Source organism: Corvus cornix, chromosome 5 (assembly GCF_000738735.6).
Source record: "Corvus cornix cornix isolate S_Up_H32 chromosome 5, ASM73873v5, whole genome shotgun sequence".
Classification (NCBI taxonomy): domain Eukaryota; kingdom Metazoa; phylum Chordata; class Aves; order Passeriformes; family Corvidae; genus Corvus; species Corvus cornix.
The window spans coordinates 14,932,082-14,958,666 of NC_046335.1; the positions used below are offsets into that span (position 1 = coordinate 14,932,082).

Consider the following 26,585-nt stretch of genomic DNA (forward strand, 5'->3'; position numbering starts at 1 on the left):
ATGGCACAATTTACAGTGTCCATCTCAGGTTCCCCAAACACATGCCTCTCACAAACAATGCTTATTGAGGCCTTTGTGATAGAGAAGGGTTGCACATATCAGTGGCCTGTATCATAAAAATTCAGGTCCTCTTCTAAAGTATAGCTGTAGAAACAGGGTAAAAATTGATGTCATCATACAATACACAGTAACACAGAGCACACTGGGGGCTATTTTGCACCATTCAAATGCTTTCATACAAAAGCATTAATTGTATCCACCTGGAGACTACTAGAGCTGAGTTTAAGACTTTGAATGTGAATATGCAGATCCTGAGAACAAAGCTGAACCACTGGCTCGAGACACTGGGAAGTGGCAGGAAGTCTGTGGGTCAGGTATATTTGCTCATACTTACCTGCAATAGCTACTGACATCAAAGCAGACCACAAACATAGGAAACAATGACATTTTTGGGACACTCTTGAATCTGTTCTAGTTCACTACAAAGAAGTTCATTTACTACAAGTCAGAGGAAGCATGTTAACAATATCAGGATCTTCTGAGTCCTATCAGCTGCTCAGCTTGTCCCACCTCAGGCTGGAGGGGAGGCAGCAGAACGGAGGACTGCAGTGGTCTAATTTAGGCTTTGTGGAGATGCAGTATGTGGTGAAGATGTAAGCTGTGTGCTGAAGTGCCTACTGCAGCTTTTGCTTTTCTCTTTTTCCTGGGTAACATGAAAGGCTGTAACACAGAGCATTCTTCGGCTTCCTTGGGACAAAAGAAGTTATGACATTAATTTCTTTGCCTAGAGAAGCTGTATGTGAATTCTGAAGTGTTTCATTGATGAGTGTATTACATTATACATGGTATTTCTCAAGAAACTCAAGTTTGCCTTTCTAATTGATACAGCAAAATTTAGGTAGTAAAGAAAAAAGTTACATGTTACCTTGAAGGACTTAACCCTATTATAAAGTGTAAAATGAAACCACACACAGATTGTGAACCTATCAGGTCACTCCAAAATATGCATTTCCCCTACCTTAAAATTATTGCCTCATCAATATTTAGCTACAAACTATTTTAAAATAATGACAGTGTACTGATAAAATATACCATTTCCAAAAGGAGTTGTTCTTGTGTCTCTTTTTCTTGATCCAATAAATCATTTTCATAAAATCTTTTCTGAAACTTCAAAATAAAATCAATAAAAACAAAAAATCACTACATGGAAATGGAAACTAAAAGTAGTTCCTAAGTATTAAAGTTACTAAATACTTACAGCATCTACAGAGATCTCCATTCTGTCCAATTCTAACACTGTCTGTAAAGAAAATTAAAACATTATTTATTATTACACAATGGCATGCCACACTTTGAAGTAAAAAATTGCCTTTTCTTCCTAAATATTTGAAGCCTATGCCTTTATTTTTGTGCTACAAATGCAGTTAAAAAGTGTCAGAGAGTATTCTCAGAGCCCTGCTGAGACTCACAGAATGAACAGACTCATGGACTATCTACACAGAACTCAAAATACACTCAAGGAAGCACCAAAGCAAGAATAGCTACAGCACAGGCTTAGGAACCAGGACTGAAAAAAGCAACTCAGGAATCTGTGTGTAACTCAGAAGGTTCCACACAGGTGTTCACCCAGTCTCTCCTGCAGACTGGCCCTGTAAGGAAGCCACCTACTTGAGCTATTTCACGTCATGGTTTCTAAGTTTGAGACTGAGCACAGACATTCCTTAAAGATGTACTTTTCTGAATATTCACCTTACAAACACATTTGTAACAATCTTACAATCCTGCAAATGCTTTGTCTGTATATGGTAAAATATATAGATTAACAAGATATCTCTATCTCACAGACCTGATCAGTTTTACTAGAATCAACATTTAATCCATTCTCTAGTCATTCACTATTTTTTTCATAAATGGTCATTGGACTAAAATCCTGAATTTCAATCAATAGAAAATAACTGCACTATAATTAACCAAGGAAATAACCAAGGAAACATCAACACTACTAAATTTCACAGAATATACTATACTACACTATCTTTTAATTGTTCAAAATTACATAACAGACAATACAATTTTTTAAACTCCTGTTCTTACATGGAGAAAATCAACAGAAAGCATAACTTTAATAATCTTAAATTTCAATGATAACCCCGAGATAAAATGCTGCTGAAAAGGAAAGATGCTTACTCTTTTTACAATAGTCAGGACATCCTTGTCTTTCTCTTGACACAGAAGTTTCCTTATACATAATTCCAACTGCTGAAGTAAATGTTTATCAGTGGGAATCTTCAGAGTAGATTTAACTTTTGGCAACAAACAGCATAGCTTCATTCTACAAAAAAATCCCCAAACCACCTAAATATTCACTTTTTGATGCAGATGTTTAATATTTATTATTAATTCTCAATGTATTCATGCTAGCATTTGACACAAAATAAATAAATTAGGTGGTCTTATTTTTCAGAAGTGATTGTTGCTTATGTGTTGTTTCCAGACATACTGTTTTCGAAAACATCTCTACAGATCATGACTACAGTCCATAAACATGTCTTTGGTTTGCTTTGGGTTTTTTTTAATCTAGAAAAATAAGGAGACCTCTGGATTTTCCAAGTGATCTGCACACTTAACTTTATCAGTTACCTAAATATCGTGGAAGTCTTGTCCATCAGTACAAAGGAGCCCAAGTCTCACCACAAATCATGTTACTGCAATTCCATACAACTGCAAGGATGAAAATGTATCAGATAGACTAAAAAGAAGAAAAGAAAGCCCTTCTTTCCCCTTCCTTATTCTTCCTGTTTATGTCTGGAGGCTGCCCCTGCTTGTGCTGTTCAACAAGGCCAAGCACCAGGTCCTGCACTTGGGTCACAACAACCCCACACCACTACAGGCTGGGGGCAGAGTGGCTGGAAAGCTTCCTGATGGAAAAGGACCTGGGGTGCTGGTCAACAGTGGCTGAACATGAGCCAGCTGTGCCCAGGTGGCCCAGAAGGCCAATGTCATCCTGGCATTCTGTGTCAACAACAGTGTGGCCAGCAGGACCAGGGCAGGGATTGTCCCCCTGTACCCCCACACACTGAATCTCATGTCCAGTTCTGGGACCCTCACAATAAGAAAGACATTGAGGGGCTGGAGTGTGTCCAGAGAAGGGCAACAGAGCTGGGGAAGGGTGTGGAGCATAAGTCTGATGAGAAGTGGCTGAGGGAGCTGACGAGGAGTGGTGATTAGCCTGAAGAAAAGGAGGCTCAGCGGAGACCTTATCACTCTCTACAACCACCTGAAAGGTTGCATTGTTGGGGTTGGTCTCTTCCCCCAAATAATAAGCAATAGGACAAGAGGAAATGGTCTTAAGTTGCTCCAGGGGGACTCAGATTGGATTCAGGAACAAGTTCTTGACCAGAAGGTTTGTCAAGCACTGGAACAGGCTGCCCAGGGCAGTGGTGGAGTCACTGGAGGTATTTAACAGACATGCAGATGTGGTGCTTAGGGACATGGTTTAGTGGTTGACTTAGCAGTCTTAGGCTAATGGTTGGACTTGATGATCTTAAAGGTCTTTTCCAACCTAAACAATTTTGTGGTTCATTCCCTTGATTCCAAGATATTGTTTCTAAACTGTTTATATAAAAAATGTGCTCATTGCTTTTTATTTCATTAACACCGAAATACTCTGCAAATTAAACTAAAAATGTTTCATGCAATTGAGCAAATAAAAATTCCTTGATTTGATCAGACTGTAATAGCATGTAATAATGACTAGTTTTAATCTACAGAAATAGATTAAAAGAAACACCAAGAACAATACATGGATATATTCTCTGTTGAACTCAGAGTCAACTGGCTTTGGATCAAAGACAATCCTTTGCCAGACATAGTAACTCTGTGATTATAAACATTTCAAAAAACTTTCTCATATGAATTCATCCTACCATTTTTACACCTTCAAAAGACTTTAATTATCATAATTTCCCATTACCAAGAGTTACACCACACTGTAGAAATCCAGAACAGTATCTCCCTAAAGATGTTTTAAAACCATCAGCTAAAAACAAAGTCTAACCGGTAAACTTCACTCCACTGGAGACTGTGCATTTCTTTTGTACAAGAACAATTCAGAAAAGAATTACAACAAAATTAATTTTAATGTCAGCTAAATGATTGCAAGTTAGTTCAAGTTTCCATTAAATTTTAATATTGTAACAATAGAGCTTTTAATTAAAATATTTGTTATAAGCAATAAACTACTTCAGATTATATACAAATTTAGTTTATTGTTTTAATATAATCCTCTTAATTTAATGACATGAGACATGAATGTTAGTCTGTATGTACAAAATGGCTTAATTTTTAGGATCCTGCTTAGTTGAGATGTGGTAGTTATACTAAACACAGTGTCTACTTTAAGTTTCACTTGGTAATAAACAGTATGTGGTGAAGCTTCCTGAGTGCACACCTGTAGTTTACACTTTTAACCTCATTTCTGATGTGAATCATTCATGTTGTCATCGTTAACATATCTGAACATCTAATATCAATGCTGCACAGAGTCACCATCCCTGGAGGTATTTAACAGACATGTAGATGTGGTGCATTTCTTTCCATCTATTGCTCGCTCCTCTGCCTCATTGCTCCCTTCACTCCCAAACCACGACACTTTTGATTAGTCTCTCAAACACTCAGAACTGACCTGCTTCTGGGATTTTCTAGCATCATTCCCACACTCCCTTACATCTTTAATACTGGTTGTTCTGAAGGGTCTTTATCTTTTTACTCAAATCCCATTATTTAAGCAAAACATAAAACTTCTAACAGTATTTCTTAATATATTATTTAAAGCTTTTTTCCTGTACACTGCTACATATTCTTCATACCTGACATTTGCCACTGGGTCATGTGTAAGTTCAAGCACAGGTAAAAAGAAGTATTTACAGAAGAATGATTTTGAAAACAGTTCCATAATGAATTCACAAGTATCTAAAAATCGAAGTCTGTTCCAGTAACTTTTTCCTTGGCCCAGTTCTGAAAAATAAAATTTTGCAGATACTATCTGTCAAGCTTTCAATGTCAGATAGAAAACATTTCACAGGTTGACCTTTGACCTGAAGATGATAATCACGGGCATCAAAAGGCACAACTTCTCAGCCTATCTCAGTTCCTTCTTTTAGTGAAAAACTAACATTCTGAATTCAATTAATTCTGTCAGTGAGCACTTGAAAAAGCAAAAATAGCAAGTGAACTAACTACTATGTAAACAAAGACCTCTATGCCTTTCAAACCACGTCACAGGAGTATCAAAATTACTGTGTAAACATTAAGTAACGTTAATGGGAACTGTTAAAACTTCTCAACTATCTTTAAAACACATAGCATACACCAAAGCGTCAACTTAAAGTGACTGATTAATAAATTAATTTCTGAGGTTTATTCAGCATTTCTTATGCTGAAGGCTCTAGAGAATTTTACTTCTACAGAGGAACTCTGCTTTGTATACTGCTGCTTAGTAATTTTGGGTACAAGAAGTAGGGTTGGAGGGGTCTCAGCATATTATCAGTTTCCTGCATTGCCTCTTCCCCAATCCCCTTACATATATGCACAGTATGTTTTGCTGGTGATAATATGACCAAATGAATGTCCTCCAAGAGTAATCCCTCCAAAGATGGAAGGAAATTACACTGAATAAATGTAACTATAAATAGATCTTCAGTCAAAACTAACTTTCATTTCTAGGTAATGGAGGAAAAATCATCTTACGTTCAATCAGTTTCTGAATAACCTCATGTCTCTGTTCTTGTTTGCGATTGTAGCGCAAATAAACGCAGAGAGTCCGAGCAGCTGCTTTTTGGACTGGCAGGACATTCTTGAAAGAAATAAAGGGAACATAATTAAACATATCTGAAAGAATATGACTAAAAACATATAACAATTCTAGAATTAGAAAAAAATAGCTAAAAAGTATCCTAACTTTATAAATTTTGAAATAATTGTCATAACGTAAAAGAGATTTATGAAGTTTGGCCAATTCATGAGACACCTACTTCTTTATTCCTTCTGTCCAACTTGTCGATTCAACTATTTTATAAGCACCTTAAAATATTCCATGTTTGCAAGGCACCTTCTGTATTTCAGGTGTTAGAAATAAAACTTACAACATCTTTTCTTATAACAGTTTTATTCTTGAATTAACTCAGTAAAATTTCAGACTAATAGCTCTAAATGATAATTTCTTTTAGGAATACAGTGTTCTTTCATAAAGAACAAACACAATGTAATGTATGAAATCAGGAAAAAGAAGGCATATGTCAGAGGAAAAGGCTTTGATTTAACTAGAAACTAACTGATGATGAACAGAAGGAAAGGAAAGAAGTCTTGGATAGGAGGAAAACTGTCAATCCAAATTTTGCTCCTCAAATGGGGGCAAGTTTTCAGTGAAAATTCTCATAGAAAAAATCCCATAGCTTGATATACCATATGAAAAGGACAGTACTTTAATGTAACACAGGAAGTACTACACATAGGAAATACCCAGTGGTCATTGCTCTAACTCGCATAAACAAATAAAAGCAAATGAGAAAGCAGCAGGTGGGCTCACATTTGTCAAAATGATTGTCAACATTCTGTGAAGAAAACGGTAATAGATCTGATCACTGGATATGATATGAGGGAGACATGCATATTTTTGTAGTAACTTCTCATGCGTTCTCCATTTTAAAGAAGTCGCTGCTCTCTGTTCTGCTGTTGTTAATGCAGGAATCAAGTCAGGAATAGAGAGTAACTACAAACAGAAAGATAAACATTAACTTTACATTTTCGGGCTACATGTCTTGTCACTATGCTTAAAAAGCATATCACAACAATACAAGATGGGAAGACTAATCCAAAAGCTATTCCAGTACCTACTAAATACACTTTCATCTCCAACCCCTTCTCCTGACAAAGGAAAATTAAACACCGTTCTCTTTGTAACACCCTTTTACAGATATTAAGACTATTATGCCAACTCTCCTCAGTATTCTCTTTCTCAAACCAAACGAATCCCACTTCTCTTTTATTCTCTTAAGTCTTTGCAGTTATTGTTCTCAATCCCCTAATTAGTTTTAGTAGGAATTAATTTTAGTAGGAATCATACACCTTTTCTCAGTAGGAGGCAAAGAATTTATAGTAGCCAAGCTAAATTCCCTTTAGCACTAAGAAAAATGAAACAGACTGCCACACCCAACATTGCATTTGCTTTATGTTATATATATTTACAGCTGTAAACATCTGACAAATTCGAGTTTTTAAATTACGCTGTCAACTTCTGTCCATACAATATACTGCTGCAATATCTCAATTTATCCACACATTTAGGAAGTCTGCTCAAAACCAGCATCTTTTCTGTTCCATCTTAGAGGTGAGGAGTCCTCCAGAGCCACATAAAATTAAATTAGAAAAGTTGGGAGCTGAGTACAGATCTCTTAATTCAGTGTCTTTACTTCAGGAAATAGATTTCCTTCTAGCAGAAGCCTGAAAATGGCACCCATGAGCAATTGACACATTAATATGAAAAAGATTTAAAATAGGTATTACCTATCATTCCCTTAACATGAAACCAAATTTTGTTTTCACTTAACTGTGGTTAATCAGAAAAAGAAGATGTATAACTGTTCATTTTTTTATTAACTCTAATCTTTCCAAAACTTTTTTAATGTTAAAGTTTATGAAGTCAACAATCAAAAAACCCCAAACAGCAAAACAACAACAAACAACAAAAAACCCCCCAAAAAACCAACCAAAAAACCCAAAAAAACCCACCAAAAAAAACAAACAAAAAACCAAAAAAAACCCAACAAAACAAAACAAAGCCAAAAACAAACACAAACTTCGTATCTCTCCAAAGCAGAAACTAATCATGAAAGCATTTTCCTTCAAAATTTGTCTGAAATTTGCTACTACCTTCACTTAGAAAGAAAATTTAAAAAAACACATGGGAATACCCACCTTGCTTTCTGATCCACTGTTTTCTCCTCCATTAGTCATTAGTTCAAGGATTTCAGGAAGGTGACCTACTAGGGCATCTAACACCTATTTAAAGAAAGGCTGCATGAAAGAGGTCTGTAAATGAACTCAACTCCATTTTTAACTCTCACCAACATATCCCTGCTGATACCTTTTAAGTTACTGCTCTCTCATGTTGAAAAAAAAAGGAGATTAGTTGCATTGATGAGGACTGGGATTTAAAACTGATATTTTAATGTAGTAAGTAATATAAGCATTACAGGTCTCAGTTTTTATTTATGTGACCAGACAAGTTTTCTAAAATATCCAGAGAATATAATATTTTAAAATGAACATTCATCCCTAAGAAAGATCTGTGTTTCATCAGGAGTTAAGAGCCTGAACAAACAAAAAGATGCTTTTTTATATTTGTCAGCTGTATCTTAAAAGCAATTTTTCCTGTGTTAAGAAAAGATGCAGTTGATAGACAAAATACAATATGTAGCCTATAGTAATAGACGAACCCTACTTTCAAATATTGTGAGACTTTAACTTGACTAGAAAAGTACATAACTGTATATTTTTGTACCAATTCAGACTGAGGTGGTATATAAGATAAAGCTCAATATATTTGTTACGATTCATATAAACATACAGAGATCAAAACAAGGAATTTTTCCAGGTCACCAGATGTTTCTAAGTCTCAACCTTCAGGTGTTCAACTTGAGAAATCTTCTAATATGGGTCAGAATTTCCTAAACTATATGTTCTACAAATACTATTAATTTTCCTGAAAACACCTAACAAAAGGTACTGAATGAAAAAAGAGCACCTGAATACAAAACTAATTTTTCCATGCCATATCCAAAGATCCTCATAGAAAACAAGAAACATCAACTACTGGAGTAACTGGTATCAGAGGAAATGGTGATTTTGTCTCAAGCATAAATATGTCTCTTTTTTCCAGCCAAAAAAGTTTCACTATGTTAACTGCAATATAACTGATTCATGTTCTATACAGGTATCCTTGGATCAAATCTCTTTCTGTAAATCTTGATCTCTGAACCATACACAACTTCTTCATCTCCTCTTCAACTGGACAATAAAAATAAAACAAAGCAAAAGACCTTGAATCCGATCTATTCCCAACTATTATTTTAATATAGTACCAAACCCAAAGCTTTTTAGAGTTTGTAAGGTAATAAATAATACAGCAAATAAAACTATTTAGAATTAGTATTTTTAAAAGATAATAAATTTAGTGTGGGTTTACTAAATTCAAACACCTTCCTATTTTCCTCTTTTTTTATTCACAGAAGGCTGGCATCTTTACGTGGTATCTGTGTAATAGAAGTAAAAGCTATTAATCATTTCAAATTGCTACTCTACTGTGTTACTGAAGAGTTATTAAATATGAAGATAATCTGCCTTGATGTAATAAGCAAAAAGAAGCTTCAATAAAAGTGTATTACCTCCAGTGACTCATCCTGTAATAGCGTAACCAGTTCTTTATGTATTGTATACACATCAGAATTTAAAAGCTTAGCAACCTAAAAAATGACAGTAAGATGGCAAGGTGAAACATTCTTTAGTTCTATCGCATACCACCACTTACTTACTTTACAGCAAGCATGAAGAGACACAGAAAAAATTGTTTAATATCAGCTTCCTAAAGTTGTGTACTTTCCCACTGATCACATTAAAAATATGCCCAAGAAACAGGTCTATTATGTATGACACATGCTTTTAGAATTAAGTCTATTTCACATTTACCAAAAATGTTTAAGGCTGCACTGCCAGGCTAGAAATTTCTAGGGGAATATTCAAATGTTGTAAATTAGGAGAGCTGAGAGTCAGCCTGCCATATAATTTACAAAAGATAAACATAAAAAACTTTCTTAGCCAGTGCTGGATTTTAAGCTTCCCCAACCTTCCATCTGAAGTCTTCACTCCTCACTTCTTTAGGTTTTTGACTGTGACTTATGTGATTCATAAGTCTCATGTAAATTTTTAAGAAACACTAGTAGTCCATCTCCATGTTATTAAAAGGATTTTATAGCAAGCATAACACAAACTTGAGGAATGAGATTTTTTTGCCACAAGGAATATTTAGATGATGTTTTTTAATGTTTTTTTAAGCCAAGTGAAAATAAGAGCTTACTACCAATCAAGATGAAGCTTTAACGAAATGGCTACAAGGACTTTTCTTTTTTGAAAAGTAATCCACCTAACAGGGAATGCCATAAATTACTCATTTCTGTCTGTCACGTGGTTGCCTAGTTATGCTATTAAAATTAAACCAACAAGAACTAAATGTACATTTAGACCAAGGCATAATTTTACAGGTTTTTTAAAATGAGCTAAAATACTTTCCTTATATTCAGGCAGTACCTTAATAGTGTTATATAGCTAAAACAAAACATTATGTAGAATTAAATGCTGATTTTACAATTTCAACAATTATGCTGGATTATCATTCACTAAAACATCAACAGGTAATGAGAACCGGAAATCCATACATCTTTCTTACAATGGTGGAAATAATGCCATTTTTTCCTCTACTAGTCATTTAAATATTTTCAGCAAATTTACCAATCTCCTCAGCAACAAAATGGGATCAAAGCTGAGCTCAAGGACTGAAACACAAGGATTCTCAGTAAGAGAATATGAAAACATCGAAGATTTCTCTATATTGGTTTCTGTATTTAGGAGAGTGTATTTTAATTTCTGGAATTCACTCCATATAGCTAATACTACCTATGCATTTATACTTTTTTTTCAATTTTATGAAAATAATAAAGTAGAACATATATAAGCTGAAAAGAAATATAAGAATACATATGCTGTTACATCTGCATAAATTTCCAAGTACTTTCATATTAAATTGAGCATTTCATCTGGATTTGTTCCACATAAATATTCCTCACATTCCACACCAGCAAACTACAGTTCTGAAGGTTTTGAGGCACAAAAAGGGCAAGTTCCTTTCTCCCATTTGTCTGTTTTCTAATACCACTGAAAAATCTCAAATATTATAGTTACTGCATTTGTTTATGTTTGTGGTACTAGATCATTAAAAGTTTCTTTAAGCTTTTGCTCCTTACAATCTGACCTAACAGTAGTCTCTTGTAGCCAAATGTTACACAACTTAAATAAAACAATGTGCGTATATGGGCTATATACAGAGGTTGGAAAGAACTGAACACCCTTGACAAACTAAGTAAGTTCAATATATTTTCTCCAGTCTTTTTATTTTGGTTGAACAATCACAAATGTAAGCTTAAAGAAGAAAACAAAAGAAAATAAAGCCATGTGAGCAGTAACAAAGAACCACTGTAGACTTACTTCAAAGAAGCTTATGGCCATGGTGTATCTGACAGGAACTTCGGGATCATGGCAAAGGCAGAAGAATATAGAATAAAGTTCTAAATTGAAGTTCTTTGGATCCACAAAAACAATCATGGCCTGCGGAAGGATAAAGTCCTTTTTCAACTACACAGCTAAAGGATCACACTATCAGAGATTATCAGATGAACTTGAGAGATAACAGGTTGTTATTTTAAGGAGGAAGTGTGGAGGTTCTGTTGGCCTTGTTAAAACACAGGCACCAGACAAAATCCGGAGCTGAGAACTAAACTGAATTTACGTATTTTCCAAACACGCTGTAGGCTTTTTTTCTGAAGATAAGGACTAAAACCATGAGATATAAAACCTCAGTTTTATAAATATTGTTAATGTTTCTGTACTCTAGCAAAACCTGTAACTGGATACCTCAAAAACAAAGAACATTTTAGCAAGCAGCAAAGCAAGAACCTGACTTTCAGCATGATCATGTTTGTACATACCCTGGTTTTGCTCAAATAAACCAACAGATGTCTACCTACATACAGTGTGCTTGCCTTTAAAAGGCAGAACGAAAAATAGTTGTCTACTGGCTCTTGGTGCAAACATGTTTTCATTGAATACAAATGCAGAATGTCAAAATACAAAGTGGATTTACAGAAACATGAGTGGTGTATTTAAAGACCTCACATAAAATTGAAAAGACTTTCTGTACTCAGGCAGGAACATCACTAAAACATCAACCTAAGCATTCCATTTCCATCTTCAACTCCCTAGAATGATGTGACACACAGTGAATGTAAAAGTGTAGATTCAAGTGATTTGAAACTGGGGACTCTGTTACGCAGACATTTTCCCAAATCCTTTGTGCTAAGAGTCTGGAGAAAATGCGTAGGAAAGAATAAGACCAGTAAACTCTTAGAACACCATTTCCTCTGTCAAAATTTGCCAATAATTTTCTGAGGCTCTGAGTAATATTTCTTGCTAACTCTTTTGGACAACCTCACTAACTGAAACTTTGCAGGAAAGAGTTAAAATGTAGCTAATAATGAACAATTTGGGAATAACTCTTCTATCACTCATGTATTCCTATTTAGTGAAGTATATGCATTACACAAATTAATATTAAACCTTAAATTAATATTACTTACTGGAAAATTGTAAGCACAGTTTTTCCTCACTGAAATATACTTCTTTTCCTGTTCCAGAGTTTGCAGATGTAGTTGATTATCATTGTGTCCATTTTCCTGCTGTAAACCCAGTGTGGAAAGCTTCTTATAAAATTCCAAAAACCGCAAGTGCTGTTCAGGAGTAAAAATGCCTCAAAAAAAGAAAAAAAAACAAAACCAAACAAAACAACAAACTTTCCTCATTACAAATGCTATTAATAATGTACCCAAACAAGTCTTATTTTAAAATCTATCAAAGATCTTGATTTTATCCCTCCTTTCCCTCCCATCCCCTTGAATCTAGCAGAGTATAAACAGTACACACAAGTACTCAGAACAAACTGCAATGCAACTAGCAAGAAGAATTCAAAACTACAAGTGCATTAGTAGTAAGAGAATAATCAAGGAAAGGCTCAATTTTCTACTCCAGAGAGGGAAGAAAGCTATCAGTGACTGGTACCAAGAAGGTTGAAATGCTTAATAATTTTATTTTCTTTTTCAAATTCCACTAGTGTTATCAGGCTGAGTACAATTAATAACTGTGACAAAGATTCAAGCTTTAAGTAGAGAAGCAACAGGTCAGTGGATCTTAAGTGTTACAGTGGGGATTATAACACTTGAGAGGTTTTCAAAACGTGCAGAGTCAGATGTGCTTCATTCCAGTATTCAAAATACTTAAGTACTAGTTGCTGAATTCATAAATAAGTCAAATAATGGAACAGAAAAGGGCTGAAGTGGTACTGATATTTAAGAGTTGGAGAGGGAAAGACAAGCCATATAATTAGGTAAGTCAGGTTCCTTTCACATGTTTGAAAAAATTGAAACAAAAAAGAAATAAAAAAATCTACTACAAAATACCACCACCACCCTCCCTCCTTCCAAAAAATAGCAGTAGTAGACAACACGACAAAAGGAAAACTTGTCAAACTGATTCAATTTCCTAATATGGGGTAACAGGACCTGTGAAACAGAAGAGGCAGTAAAGGTCATGACTTTCACAAGGGAACAGGAATGAGAGATGAAAAACTATAGAGGTGCTCTAAAACTGCTTGGAAAAACAACTAAGAAAAAACTACCCATGGACTACTGACAAGACAGGCAACTACATAAAGAAAGTTCTATCCTAGTTGTGGTACCATTCAGTATTTTCATTGATTTTCTGGATGCTGGACAAGAGACTTTGCTTATTCAGTATTCTGAAAGCATCAACCAAGGACAGACTGCTTATTCTTCAGAGGCAGAGTTTAAAATGATCTTCAGTAACTGGACATATGGCCTTAACACTTTAGACTATTATTCCATTCGAACAGCAGTAAGGTACCATGCTTAGCCTGATCTGCATCACCTGCACAAGGCCAGGAAAGAGAAAGACTAACTAGCTGCTAGATTTATTTTTATAAAAAAGCAATTTTTCCTACTGAAAAATGTGAACAGCAATGTATCTGGCAAGAGACATGAAGTAACCCTTTCACTTTGTTCAGCTGTCCTAAGGCATTAACACCTCATCAGATGGAGTTTAGAGGTGAAGAAAGATCAGGAATTAGTCATTCAACCTAGAGAAAAGACTGGAAAAACATGGTAAATACAGGATGAACTGTTCTAGCCATCTGTTTTTGAAAATAATAGCTTGACACTGTGGAACAGCCATTTCAAGTAATTTGTAGTGAAGCAATGGTCACTTTGATAGTCTCTAACATAATCATGGAGGTTCATTTTAGAGAGCTGTAGGAAAGATCAAAGGTATTAAGAGCCTAGGGGAAAATTATAATGTAAAGCCATGATTCTGTGCTGCTCCTCCACAGGTAATATATGGTGGGCAGAATTATCAAGGAAAGATGTGCTGTGCTCAAGTGAAAACTCAAGCACAAATTATGGGTATAAAAATTATGCGTTCAGATTCAGCCTCAGCTGCAGCTGGGGAATCCACATGCCATTAGGTCTCCTTTCTCCCCTGAAGTTCCTTATGGGCCACACTCTGCACTGTGCCTTAAAAGGAGATCAAGCACAGAAACGAACATACAAAGTTAAACATCATAATATTTTCAAAGGTTTCTAGTTTTAAAAATTCAGTCATCCAAATCACAAGCTCCAGAACACCCAAATAAATCAGTCAAACCAATAAAGATAAAACACCATCTTTCCATCTTTGACCCTGTCTAAACAAAACAGAACAAAAACAAAAAATAAGCAGATGGTCACCCTGAGAAGAAATTTCCAAAATCTAACTAACTACCATTTAATTTGATACACTCAAATCTGGATATTTTCCAAGGGGTTCAAATTCTCCAATCCTCACTCATTTTTAAGATTTTAAAAAAAGAAATTAAATCATACCATATAATCCATTACACAGTTTCCCTAAATGGAAAGATAAAGAAACTAGGATAGATTCATCTGCTTTGAAGGATTTTTCACAGAACGATTTCACTAATGGGAGAACAGTTTGACTCCGATCATCTGAAAAACAAAAGAAATTTTTAGAGTTAACCATTGGTCAACATTTTAAAAAGAGCACAGAGACTGAACTTCTGTAATACATTAGAAAAATTTCATTTAACAGTCTTAGGATTACTTCTGGCAGGCAGTCACTGAAAAGAGGTAAAAAGAATGATGAGCATGTTAATATAATACAGGTCCTAAATTTAATACCCTACCTGTTACGTTCATTTGTTAGCTTGTTGTCAGTGAAAAGGCATCCCCCATTAAAGGATGAGGCATAGAATAAATAAAGTCACTACCTTCTCCATGCAAAAGACTGTAGAGAGAGAAGGAATACTGAAGTACTCCTACAATAGGATTTCCTACAATAGTAGGCACACAGGGAGATCAAGACTGAACATGACTGTGACAGTAAACAGAAAAATCTGGATATGCTGCAAGTTGATTTTTTAAACCTACTGAGAAGTGTTTCAAAATCTTTTGGTATACAATAAATTCAGAGAAACAAAATAATTAAGGACACAGAAAAGAAATTAAACCATTTAGAAACTAAAGCACTCTGCCTTCCTTATAAAATAAAGAAGCAAACGTTTAAAGAAATTTATATATTTTGACTTATTTTAAATAAAATCACTGTATAAAAATTTTTGAGTTTTAAATAGATTATGATTTTTTTAATGGTAGACCAACAGTGAAATTCAGCAAATAATTTTGGCTGAACAAAGTTAGGTTGGCCTGAAGAAATATTTTAATATTGTGGAAGAGAAACTCTAGGATGCAATTCTGGGTCATCTACCTTCAAAAGTGCTCATTTTCTAGTTCAGCCATGAAAGCACACCCAGTTTCTAGAAACACATTCCTTACAAACCTGTAAATAACCCCTGATTGCTTTCTCTAAGCTTCTTACAGCAACTCAAAGCAGTAGTTACAGCAGCGGGTGGGGGAGAAGGAGCGAAGACTGAAAGGTGCAAAGAGAGGCACAAACTTGATGGCATGAATCCAAAGGCTCAAGAATTACAAAATTAACCTACTATCATACTTAATGATATAAACACTAACTGCTAAAAAGTCCATTTATGGTATTCTCCCTAAAACTATATTATTTTTTCTTTTCCTTTTCCACTCCTCTATATGGCTTAAATACTACCATATATTAGTAATTCATCACCAAGTTCCTGTACAGTACATTTTTGTTGAGCTAACACTTTGTATTCTGTGTATTGATAGCACTACATTAATTAATTAAATCTTAGCAACACAATATTCCCATAATTTATACAGTAATTTTACTCATTCCATTTAGGCACATTACATTAGGAACTTGGAATATGATAACTGATTTCATGGACAACTAGTTCACCTCCCTTAAAACTTTCTGCATGTCAAGCACTGCAAGACATGAAATAGAAGGAAATATAAAGGATAAAGCAATAAACAAAATAAAATCAGAAATGTCTGAATAATGCAGACAGAACAAAAAGCATTTAAATACAATTATAAGATGCACTAGAGCACTAAGAACTGGGCTAGTAAGCCTAAATTAAATTCTTACCTGCATCAAACATATCAAGCAGATTCACTAAGGTCTCAAAAGCTGCCAGGCGTACACTGCTGCCCTCATCTCTTGCCAGTTCCACTAACTCAGGAAGCACCACAGTTTTTGTTAGTTCTGTCCTGCAACGTGAAGCAAGCAGTCAAAAGAAAACTTACAATGAAACAATACTGCCACTGCAAAACAGAATTCTTCATTGAAATAGTCATTTAGATATTTTTTGGGAAGATTTGTTCATGTCTGTTTAGTTATTTCTTCATTTACCTACTATTTATCCTCAACATGACACACTGAAGAGCTTCCATACTGAAAACACTGAATGTTCACCATTTCTTATGAGATTAAATCATCTGAAGCATTGAAAAGGGATTAAGTAAAATCTTCAGAGAGAGAACAGTTTATAGAAATACATTAATGCTAAAAATAAAAGTTGGTGAGGAAAGAATCAAAGAAAAATACACAGGACAGACCACTAATTGATAACAAAGTATTTAGCCCTATCAAACCCACTATTCTAAGGCTGGGTAAATTACCAATACTGCTGTCATTTGCCACTGCATAATACCTATAATTTTTTAAAACTTTCAACTCCCAGGTAGAGTAAATTAAATTTAGTTAATTTTAATGACACTAAACAGAATTAAGAAAATTTCCTTTCCAGTATGGTTACTTATTAGTATAAGACATAGCCACCTTGTAATCACTGAAAACAACATTTTTTGTTCTTCTTTCACACTGCTTAGTATATGTTGAACTTAAACTGCACTTGGAGGAGTGAAGAAAATGAGACAAATGCACACTTTCAATTATTATTTTAACACCTGGCTGTTCCTAAACCTATTTTAAATGTAAAATAAAACTGCTGAAAGCAAAGTCACGCAGCATATTAACTGTGAGTGCTTCCTACAGGCTACCACCAAAATAATTTTCGTAGCAGTAAGAAATATTCTCTAACTATATGCATATCCTAGGTAAGGGATACTTTAAACATATTTGTACTGTTTAAAAAAATTTCTGTATTATGCATAACAAGTCATTTTCAAAGCCAAATCCATATGCTTACTTCTCAGCTCTTGACTACAGCACAGGTTGACTGAGAATGTTAAAGGAATCCATGGAAATGGAGACAGTACCTCAAACTTAAGACACAAAAGAATTCCCATGGAATTGAGCAAGAACAAATGAGATCAATGAGAACAGACAGCCTAAGAATGAGCAGGAAAGAAAAGGGTAGGACTAAATCCTAAATCAAAACATAGAAATAGGAGGAAGGGGGAAAGAAATTTTTTTAAAAAATTGCAAATGTTTCTTTGGATTTCCAATTTAGTGGCATCAAAAATCTTCAAACTAATATGATGGACAGAAACAGCTCTCCCTTCAAAACACAGTAGTTATGGAATAAAAACACCAGGCTACTCCCTGGAGGTAAAGAGAACCCTCTCTTTCTCAAATCTTTTATCTCCCATTGAACAGAATTCAATTTTGTGATACACAAAGATACATGAGACCCATGCACACAGTAAAAATAAATGCAAGTTCAAATTATTCAGTAATTCAGTTTAGTAAAATGCCTGTTAAATCACCAGTTTTACAAATATCAACAGTACTGACAATAGTACCCTTCTTTTCTTTAATCACAAGTTCTTTTATATTGAAAGACATTCAATATGTCAAATGTTAAAATGATTTATCATGCTAGCCTACATTTTGTTATAAAAAAGAGTAAGTACAAAAAAAAATTAGCAAATTTACTGTGATGAGTATAATATGGTTTCAACATTATTCACATCCTCTGAACTTCTGCAAGACAAAGACCTTGCAGAAGAAGTGCCTAAAGCACATGGATAAGTTTATTTTCTATGCAATAAAGAGAATTTTTTCTAGAAATCTAGAAATTACTAACCTACATGACATTACAAAAAAAAAGAGAAATTAAGTTTTTAACAGCAATGCTTAGCTCTTGCTGTGAATTCCTTATATCTCTATATTCCCTAAGCCCATTGCTTCAGGAATTTCTGGTGGTTTAGTTTTGGGGGTTTTTGATGGTTTTTTTATTTATTTTTTTAATAACTCAGAATCTAAACCACAATATAATTCTCAAAAAAAACCCCAAACAAACAAACAAACAAACACCCCCCAAAAAGAAACCAACAACAACAAAAAAAAAAAAAACAAACCAAAGAACCAGAAATCATTCCACAGCTACAGGAAAGCATCCTTTCCACAAACACCTGTACTGACATATCACACTCAAGTACACAATGGATCTTTCCAACTGCACTTCAGTTTCAGCCTCATCCTTGAATTTGCTCATAGATTTACAATTTTAAAAGCCAGGTGGACACTCAAGAACTAATCTATCTCTGCTGTCTAGCACTGGGTAGGGAACATTACTTGATAAATTTTCCAGTGTGTAAAAGGAGTTACTGCTTTTTATCTGCCTTGACAAAATACCAGGTAGAGAGACCTCGAATTTAAAATATTTGTTCACTCAGAGACCAATCCTGTGTGTAATTAACATTTTCTTGTATTAAAGTTTCAGACTTTTTCAATCCTATGCATGAATACTGAAGACCATCAAGCTTCAAGTAAAAGTTGATACTGAGCTGAAATTTGCGTACAAAACCCATTTGGGATCCTTTCTCAGACACTGCACAGTAATTATTAAAACTGCTAATACTTGTCAGAATTTTTTTAAAAGCCAAATACCACCGATGGGTAATTGAGATGATTTCAAGAAGCTACAGATGAAGTGATTATTTACAAAAAACCGTTGGGTTTATGGTTCAGCAATTTTACTATAAAAGAGAAAGAAAAATCTAAAACCGGAAAATGGACAACTGCCAACAGCCATTTCCTAAGATCACATCTGTACAGTCCAAATTCATTATTGAGTATGCATGAATTCAGCAATTTTAAAGGGAGTTCTTAAGTTACCATTTTAGAGAAACATTTTGCATTTAAGATCAATTAGGCAAATTGTACTCACCCTATTCCTCGAGCTACATGTTCCAGTTGCCGACACATGCAAGTTCTAACTTCATATTCCACATCCTGGCACAGTGATTTTACCAATGGAAGAACCTCTCTTTTAACACTAAAAATGTGAACATTTTTTATTAACATATAGAACAAGAATATAGAAAATCCATTGAGTAGTACTGAACTTTACTCATATATTACTTGTTTATCCCATATATTACTAATTTATAACACAGAGTAAATTATTTTTCTGACAATTAGCAATTAGAAAAGAATATTGTTCATTGGATGCAAATATGTGCTACAAAGAAACAGGAAAAGGAATATTTACTGTCATTACCATTTGCTCATACTTCATCTATTATTTCTTATAAACTACAAAAATAGTAGGTAGGCTACTGTAGTAGTAGAATGCTGTCCTCATTTAATAACCATTTTCAGCACAATTTCTGAACAGCCATTGAAAGAATACAAAGAATTACATAAATGGAAATGTAAACCCCAATTAAATGTCTGTAATACCTCATCTTTGACATGCAGGTATCACCCAAGACATAATTAGGAAGAAAGGAGAAGAAGAATTTAAGATTAAAAGATTGAGTGCTGCCTTCAGGCAAGTAGACCAAGTATTCATGTAAATCAATGGCAGATACAAAACAAAAATTTTGATTCCTGTTAAAGTAAAAACACACACTACAACTTGGCAGAATCAGCCATTGTGTTTCCTTTCACTGCCCAAGATTCTGTCATAAGTATTCATCAAACATCTCTATAAAAATTCTTATGTTATTGCAAAACTCAAGATAAATAATATGCAGACACAGACAAGCAAATTTTCAAGCCAGCTTGCACAGCCTCCATTCATTCCAGTGAAAATTAGTTTTTTAATTAATTTTTCTTACAGAAGAATTTAGCCTGAAGTTTCAAAAATTACACAGTCTTGGAAGTTTGGCATTTTAGAATACTCTGAAGTAGGGGCTACAGAGAAAAAAAGACTTTGTAACTTAGAACACTGGAACAGAGGGTAGAAAAACTAATGTTCTATGAAAAGGACAGGATATAAAATAACCCAGGAGTAACATCAAATACAAAGTTTTTAATTATAGTATAAATTTTATGAGGAAAAACTGTGCCATTCTGAAGAAGAAAGTGAAGATATGCTTATGTATTGCCTACTCCTGGGGACAGATACGTCTTCTGGGCCTGTACCAAGAGCCCTACGGAAAGGGGAATGAGAGTGTGTCCTGAATTTTAGTCAGTCTGCCACATTCTAAACCTGGGGACCCAGCTCTCTTTTCAGGCCTCTGAACTGCACTGAGAGCTCTCTACCAAATGAACAAGATGTCCCAGAAAATTCTCAGTTATCTTCTTAAAATGTAGTGGTTGTGCAGAAAAGGTGCTATGATCTGTTCACTGAAATGAGGGGATTCCTACTTCTGAACAGCAAGGAATCACCTTGAAGAAACACAACAAAAAACACAACATAAAAAATTATGGCTACTAATTAACACTGCTATATGTTCATATAAGATTCCAAGTAACCCATAAAGTCACTTATTTTCATGAGAATGTAACATCAAATAAATAAATGCAACTGCTCTTCTGCCAGAGTCCTAGAGATTTGGAATATAAAGGTTTAGAAGGCTTTGGTAACATTCTCCAAAAGTACTACTCTACCATGTTCATTAACTTTTGAATGTCCAACAATGTAAATGGCAAATGAAGATTTAAAGAGTTTCCTTTTGGCTGCTTCTAGTTCTTCTTTATTAAAGAAAAAAAACATAGCTCTAAAGAAATTTATTACTAAATATCTTGTCATAGTGTCCTGTTGTTCTTCTTTTGTGTTATACTGAATTCTTGCATTTTGGGGCAAATCAAAATCATTATTAGAGTGGACTTCCTCAGCTAGACAGTTTCTGTGCATTTAGTAGCCCGCAGTGGATTTCTATTGTAATTCAAAGTCACATTGTGCCAATTGCCCGGATAGGAAACACATTTGGTGAAGTGGTCCTGCTATCATAAGCCTGGGTAAACTGACCAAGGAATGTACCACACCAATTGCTTTGGGCAGATGAGTTACTCAGATTTACTTTCATTATTGCACTCTCTTCTGTCCAGACTCACAGACACTGAATCTAAGGCCTGGATAATATCAGGGAACAGCAGTAGTTCCTGATGTATCTACATTTTAATTAGGGATAGAAAAAAACAGATCTACATGCTAAATTTGGTTACATAATAAAAAGTTGGGAATAGAATTCTTCTGTTTATGACAAGAAACTCCAAGGAGATGAAGCTGTGTTTTGTGTCTGTAAGTTGCAGAGAAATCCACTTTGTGGCTTATTTTCTAGTAATAAAAACAATATGGAAGAATGGCATGAAAATGGTATCTATTCAAATCTGTGAAAGAGCAAACAAACTCAAGTTATAAAATGACAATCATTAGCAAGTCTGAACATGCTAGTTAAATAATGAAAGGGATCTGTAAAAAAAAGCATTTCATTTTTGCAATGAAGTCTACTTTTCTTGTAGTAATTTCTGTCCACTAACAAAGAAATACTGGTTTACACTGCGGAATGAAAATATATGTACAGTCTACTTACATATGAGCTTCAAACTTGTTAGCTACTTTTCCCATGATTTTACAACTAACTAAGCGGGACTGAAGTGTTTGAGAAAGCTGTGCTTTGGAAACAAGTGGATTCAGGATCTACATGGAAAAAAAAAAAAAAGAAGAAATATAAGCAGAAAAATTGTGAGCATTAAATAAAGTATTCCTCTTCTTAAAAAAAATCTAGAAAAACATGTTCCAAATGTCATTAACCTTTTCACTGAATTAATCAGTACTAACAATAATGGCGCCTATGAACATTAATAGTCCCTTTTTTTTAAATGACATCTTTAAAATTACATTGCAATTAGATTTTGGAGGTGACTAGAATAATTTCTATGTGCTTCATCCAACCTAAGTTTTTACCCTTTAGAAGTTTATTTTTTAAACAGTTCTGGATTTTACTCTTATTCTGATGAGAAATTTTATACCACACAAACAATCACATATTTAAATCTCCATATTGTTTTAAATTATAAACACGGTAAATATGCCTGTTGAAAAGCTTTTAAACTTAAAAAAATAAGAATACTTAAAAGTGAATAAATTAGCTGACTAAAAGGGACTGGCATTATAACTTAGTGACAGATTTTCTTTCTTGAGCTACACAGTGAAAAATTAAGAGTGTTTGCAGTGCATTAGGGTTTTGGTACATCAAGAACAACTGAAATACACTAAGGAATGGCTCTCCAGCATTCAGTTCCATTTAGCAGACATAGCAGACTGGAATTTTAGTCCAGTAACAAACAAAAGGTAGTTTCTTCATGAAAACGCAAAGTGAGATACTATTCTGTAAACCAAAACAGACTGCAGGAAAACATGTTACAGAGAATACAAGGTACAGTGGAAGTGGTACAGTGGAGTGTGTGTGTTGACTTTATTTGCTGAAGAACACTACTTTTTTTAAGGTGACTTCCTGTCTTGCCTTTTTGCACATTCGTCTCTTACAGGGTGTTCGACAACCATTACCATTCTCACAGGTACAGAACTGCCACAAATCTGACTGAGGTGAATAAAACTTGCAGGGAAATACAATCTTACAATCTTAATATTATTTTTTGTTAGTGTGAGAGATTATTATTACCTCATGTCTGACAGTTTCTTTTGGTAAAGCTTCTATTACAGCAAGAAGAGTTTCTAACCATGCATTGCTGACACCTGTTTAAGAGAAATGAGTTATACATGATATGTTATATTGTACATACCATGACTAAACGAAAACATACATCAGTTTTATAAAATTTGCTCTTTTCACACGTCTTCAAGGAGCTATGTATCTGAAAGCCACTATATATTCAAGACTTCAAAGTAAGAAATAGGATAGGTAAGAAGCAAAGTCTACCCCCATTTCTTTTCCCTTTCCAATTCCTATATAAAATTAATTATTACTCTGATTGCTTTATAAAGCTAATTTCCCTCTTTTAGAAGGATGTTCTTTTCTTATGCCCACTGAAACTTTCTAGTTTCACAATAGGCCTTTTTTTTCCTTTGTATTCTAAAATTAGTGTCAAAGAAATTAAGAACAAATAGTCAACACAGAAGAATTGTCAACCCCCCTCCATTCTCTCAGCCATAAAAAGTTGGTATTTCAGGAGAAGCTCAGACTCAGAAACAACTTTGGGATTTAATCCTTCAGACAAAGTCAGAGGGTTTTTTTGCTTCAATGAGAATTACACTTAAATGTCAGTATGAAAGTGCAAAAATCTTTCCATTCATGCCAGTCTAGATACAAAGTCACAGTGACTGTACTCACTGTTGACACAGTATTGTAGGGTCACTAAAGAAACAAAACACGTAGAAGTCATCAGTCATGAGAGTAGCTGTACAGCCCTGACCTGCATCTCTGTGTTCCACGTTCTGGAGAATGATGTGTAGGAAGGAGTGGGAGTACGTATGAATGGACACCGACTCCTCTTGCAGAACAGTCAAAAAAGAAACAGCAGCTGTTAACTGCATTTCCACTCCTGCAACATGCAGAACCTCCTGTATAATTACAAATTGTAACAATTTAGAAAGTGAGGCAGAAATGTACTGAAAGAATATCCAAATTTTTATATTCACTTTTAGAATTAATATGCAACAACCTGGGTAAACTGTAAAATTTGCTGTAAAATTATTTTCTCTTAACAGCAATTTATTGCAGACATTAAATTTTCTTATGGTATAGCATGAATCTTCTAAGAAAAAAAAAGTTAGTTGTAATATTTCTGAGACTTTAAGTTTCATCAATGCATATGTGTGGATTTTTCCACTTTACAAAATGAGAGGTAAAACCAGAGCAGCCAACACTTGCACTTCTGCTGTTTACGCACATGAATTAAAAAGAACTATTTCATTCATTCATTCAGTGAGAGATACTAAAATAGCAGAAGGCAATTTAAATTTCATCCCTTGACTAACATGGAATGCAAATGAAAAGTACATAAATATAGTCTTAAGAATAAAGCAAGATATACAAGAATATTTATCTACATAACTAAATATTAAGTAGTCTGCGCTCTGACACACAAGAAAGTCATTAATTAGGTTGTCTTTAAAATCATAAATTCAAAAGTTAAAGTTAACATGTTGAAATGAAATGAAATGAAATGAAATGAAATATTACTTTTTTTTTTAACTTAAAAAAAGGCAATTTAAGTTTTAAATTTCAGATTTATGCACAGACCTTGCAGGATGCAATCTATGATGTAGCATCCATTATAAGTATTCGTAACTGTAAGTATCTATCAACTAAGTGAACATTCCATTTGTTTAGTTTTCTAAACATGTCTCTCTATTTCATGAGAAAATAAAAAGTTCATTATTCTACTACTAAAGCATTACACTCATTTTACAACTGATTCCAAACTCAGTAAGAGTTTAAAGCCCGTGTTTTCTATTTAGCACTTTATATATGTGGTTTTGTTTATTTTTTAAAGTGCTTGAGATGAACAGTGTTTTCTCAGATCACTCACCAAAAAACAAAAATAAGCCTGGATCAGATTAAAAAAAAAATTCATTTTGCAGCTAAGTGCATGGTTGGTTATGGATTGGACAGGAGCACTCTCCACTGGGTTACAGACTGGCTGGATGGCCAGGTCCAGAGTGCTGGTGAATGGAATTACATCCAGCTGGTAGCCAGTCACAAGCGGGTGTCCCCAGGGCTCAGTGCTGGGGCCAGTCCTGTTTAATTTCTTAATTAATATCAAGGCCGAGGCCAATGGTCCGAGGTTCAACGAAGGCAAGCGCCAGACCCTACGCTTGGGTCACACAAACCCCATGCAGTGCTACAGGCTGGTGGCAGTGGCTGGAAAGTGGCTTTCTTCACTGGGCGGGTGGTCAGGCATTGGAACAGGCTGCCAGGGACATGGTGGAATTTCTGGAAGCGTTCAAAAGGCATGTGGATATGGAACTTAGGGACATGGCAGAAATGGTGGTGCTGGGTAAACAACTGGACTTGATAATCTTAGGACTTTCCCAACTTTAATGATTCTATGACTCTAAGTATTGCATATCAGAAGGATTTTGCTGAGAAAATAGTTTGTAGAGAACATCTGAGATATTACTATTTGACTTGGTAAAAACTAAGAAGTTTTCATTCTACAAATGTCAAAAAATTTGTACGTGCAAACGTACAATTATTAGTTTATCTCAGTTCAAGGAGAACCATAACATATCTCTCAAGACCTCCGTTTACAGCCACGTTCCTTTTTAAAAGGATTCTCTGTGTCCTTGCTCCCCCAAATGAAAAAAAGGAACAGAACTGTGCTGCTTTCCAACAAAATATTTACATTCAATAGCCATGGAAATTGCCTTCTTCTTATTTCCACAGACTATCTCCGTTGCTGTTCCTCCACTGCTATTACAGCCACAGCCAAGAAAGAATAAGGACACCTACCAATTTTGTATTTTGAATATTTTTGGGATCAGAATACCTGTCCATACTGTTCTGGGATTCTGGCTTGTACTTGTTCAAAAAAACATCCCCAAGAGAATCAAAAGCACTATCTTCACACTGCAGATGCTAACACAGCAGTGCAGACCAGAAAATTATGGAGCAGTGCCAGGTTAACCCTTGGACTTGATGAATTTAAAGGTCTTTTCCAACCTAAATAATTCGATGATTCTATGAATTCAGTTTTCTGTACATATTCACTTTGTACGCAATACAAACAGGGTTACTTACCAACAAACAAAGTTTCCAAATAGTCTCCTCCACTGATCCACATAACTCTGGATAGTCATGTGTGAGAACACATTCTCTGGATGTGCCTCCTCATGGACCTCGGGAGACATTGAAATATAAATTTCTAGACTGCTTACACACCTGCCTGCACTGGTGTTTACACTCAGAACTATACAGTTCCGCATTTGGAAATCTATGGGTCTCCTCTTTCCATCTTCACACAACCCAAGTTGAGTAATTTAAATTTAATTAACATAGAATTATTTATTTAGGAAGTAATGTATTTTTCTATATATGGATACTCCACAAATTTTCACTCCAGACTAAAAAAACTCTCCCTATCTATCTTACTCA

General features: G+C 34.7%; 1 protein-coding gene across 11 annotated transcripts in view; it reads right to left on the bottom strand.

Annotated features, from left to right (window-relative positions):
* Positions 1-26,585, bottom strand: part of PPP4R4 (protein phosphatase 4 regulatory subunit 4) — a 64,400-nt gene that overhangs the window by 9,325 nt on the left and 28,490 nt on the right. For 8 of the 11 annotated variants that reach the window (XM_019283444.2, XM_010394556.3, XM_019283465.2 and 5 more), the window contains 16 exons: positions 23,902-24,049; positions 23,151-23,224; positions 22,059-22,165; positions 19,463-19,570; positions 16,474-16,595; positions 14,817-14,939; positions 12,465-12,634; positions 11,317-11,436; positions 9,444-9,521; positions 7,975-8,058; positions 6,587-6,769; positions 5,749-5,854; positions 4,869-5,016; positions 2,188-2,332; positions 1,259-1,300; positions 1,093-1,167 (listed from right to left, as the gene is read on the bottom strand). In XM_019283444.2, the coding sequence (XP_019138989.1) occupies positions 1,093-1,167; positions 1,259-1,300; positions 2,188-2,332; positions 4,869-5,016; positions 5,749-5,854; positions 6,587-6,769; positions 7,975-8,058; positions 9,444-9,521; positions 11,317-11,436; positions 12,465-12,634; positions 14,817-14,939; positions 16,474-16,595; positions 19,463-19,570; positions 22,059-22,165; positions 23,151-23,224; positions 23,902-24,049 (1,833 nt within the window). Of the gene's footprint in view, positions 1-1,092; positions 1,168-1,258; positions 1,301-2,187; positions 2,333-4,868; positions 5,017-5,748; positions 5,855-6,586; positions 6,770-7,974; positions 8,059-9,443; positions 9,522-11,316; positions 11,437-12,464; positions 12,635-14,816; positions 14,940-16,473; positions 16,596-19,462; positions 19,571-22,058; positions 22,166-23,150; positions 23,225-23,901; positions 24,050-26,231; positions 26,330-26,585 lie in introns of those variants that run through there. The other 3 variants (XM_020583518.2, XM_020583517.2, XM_019283481.2) reach the window with 3 other exon arrangements.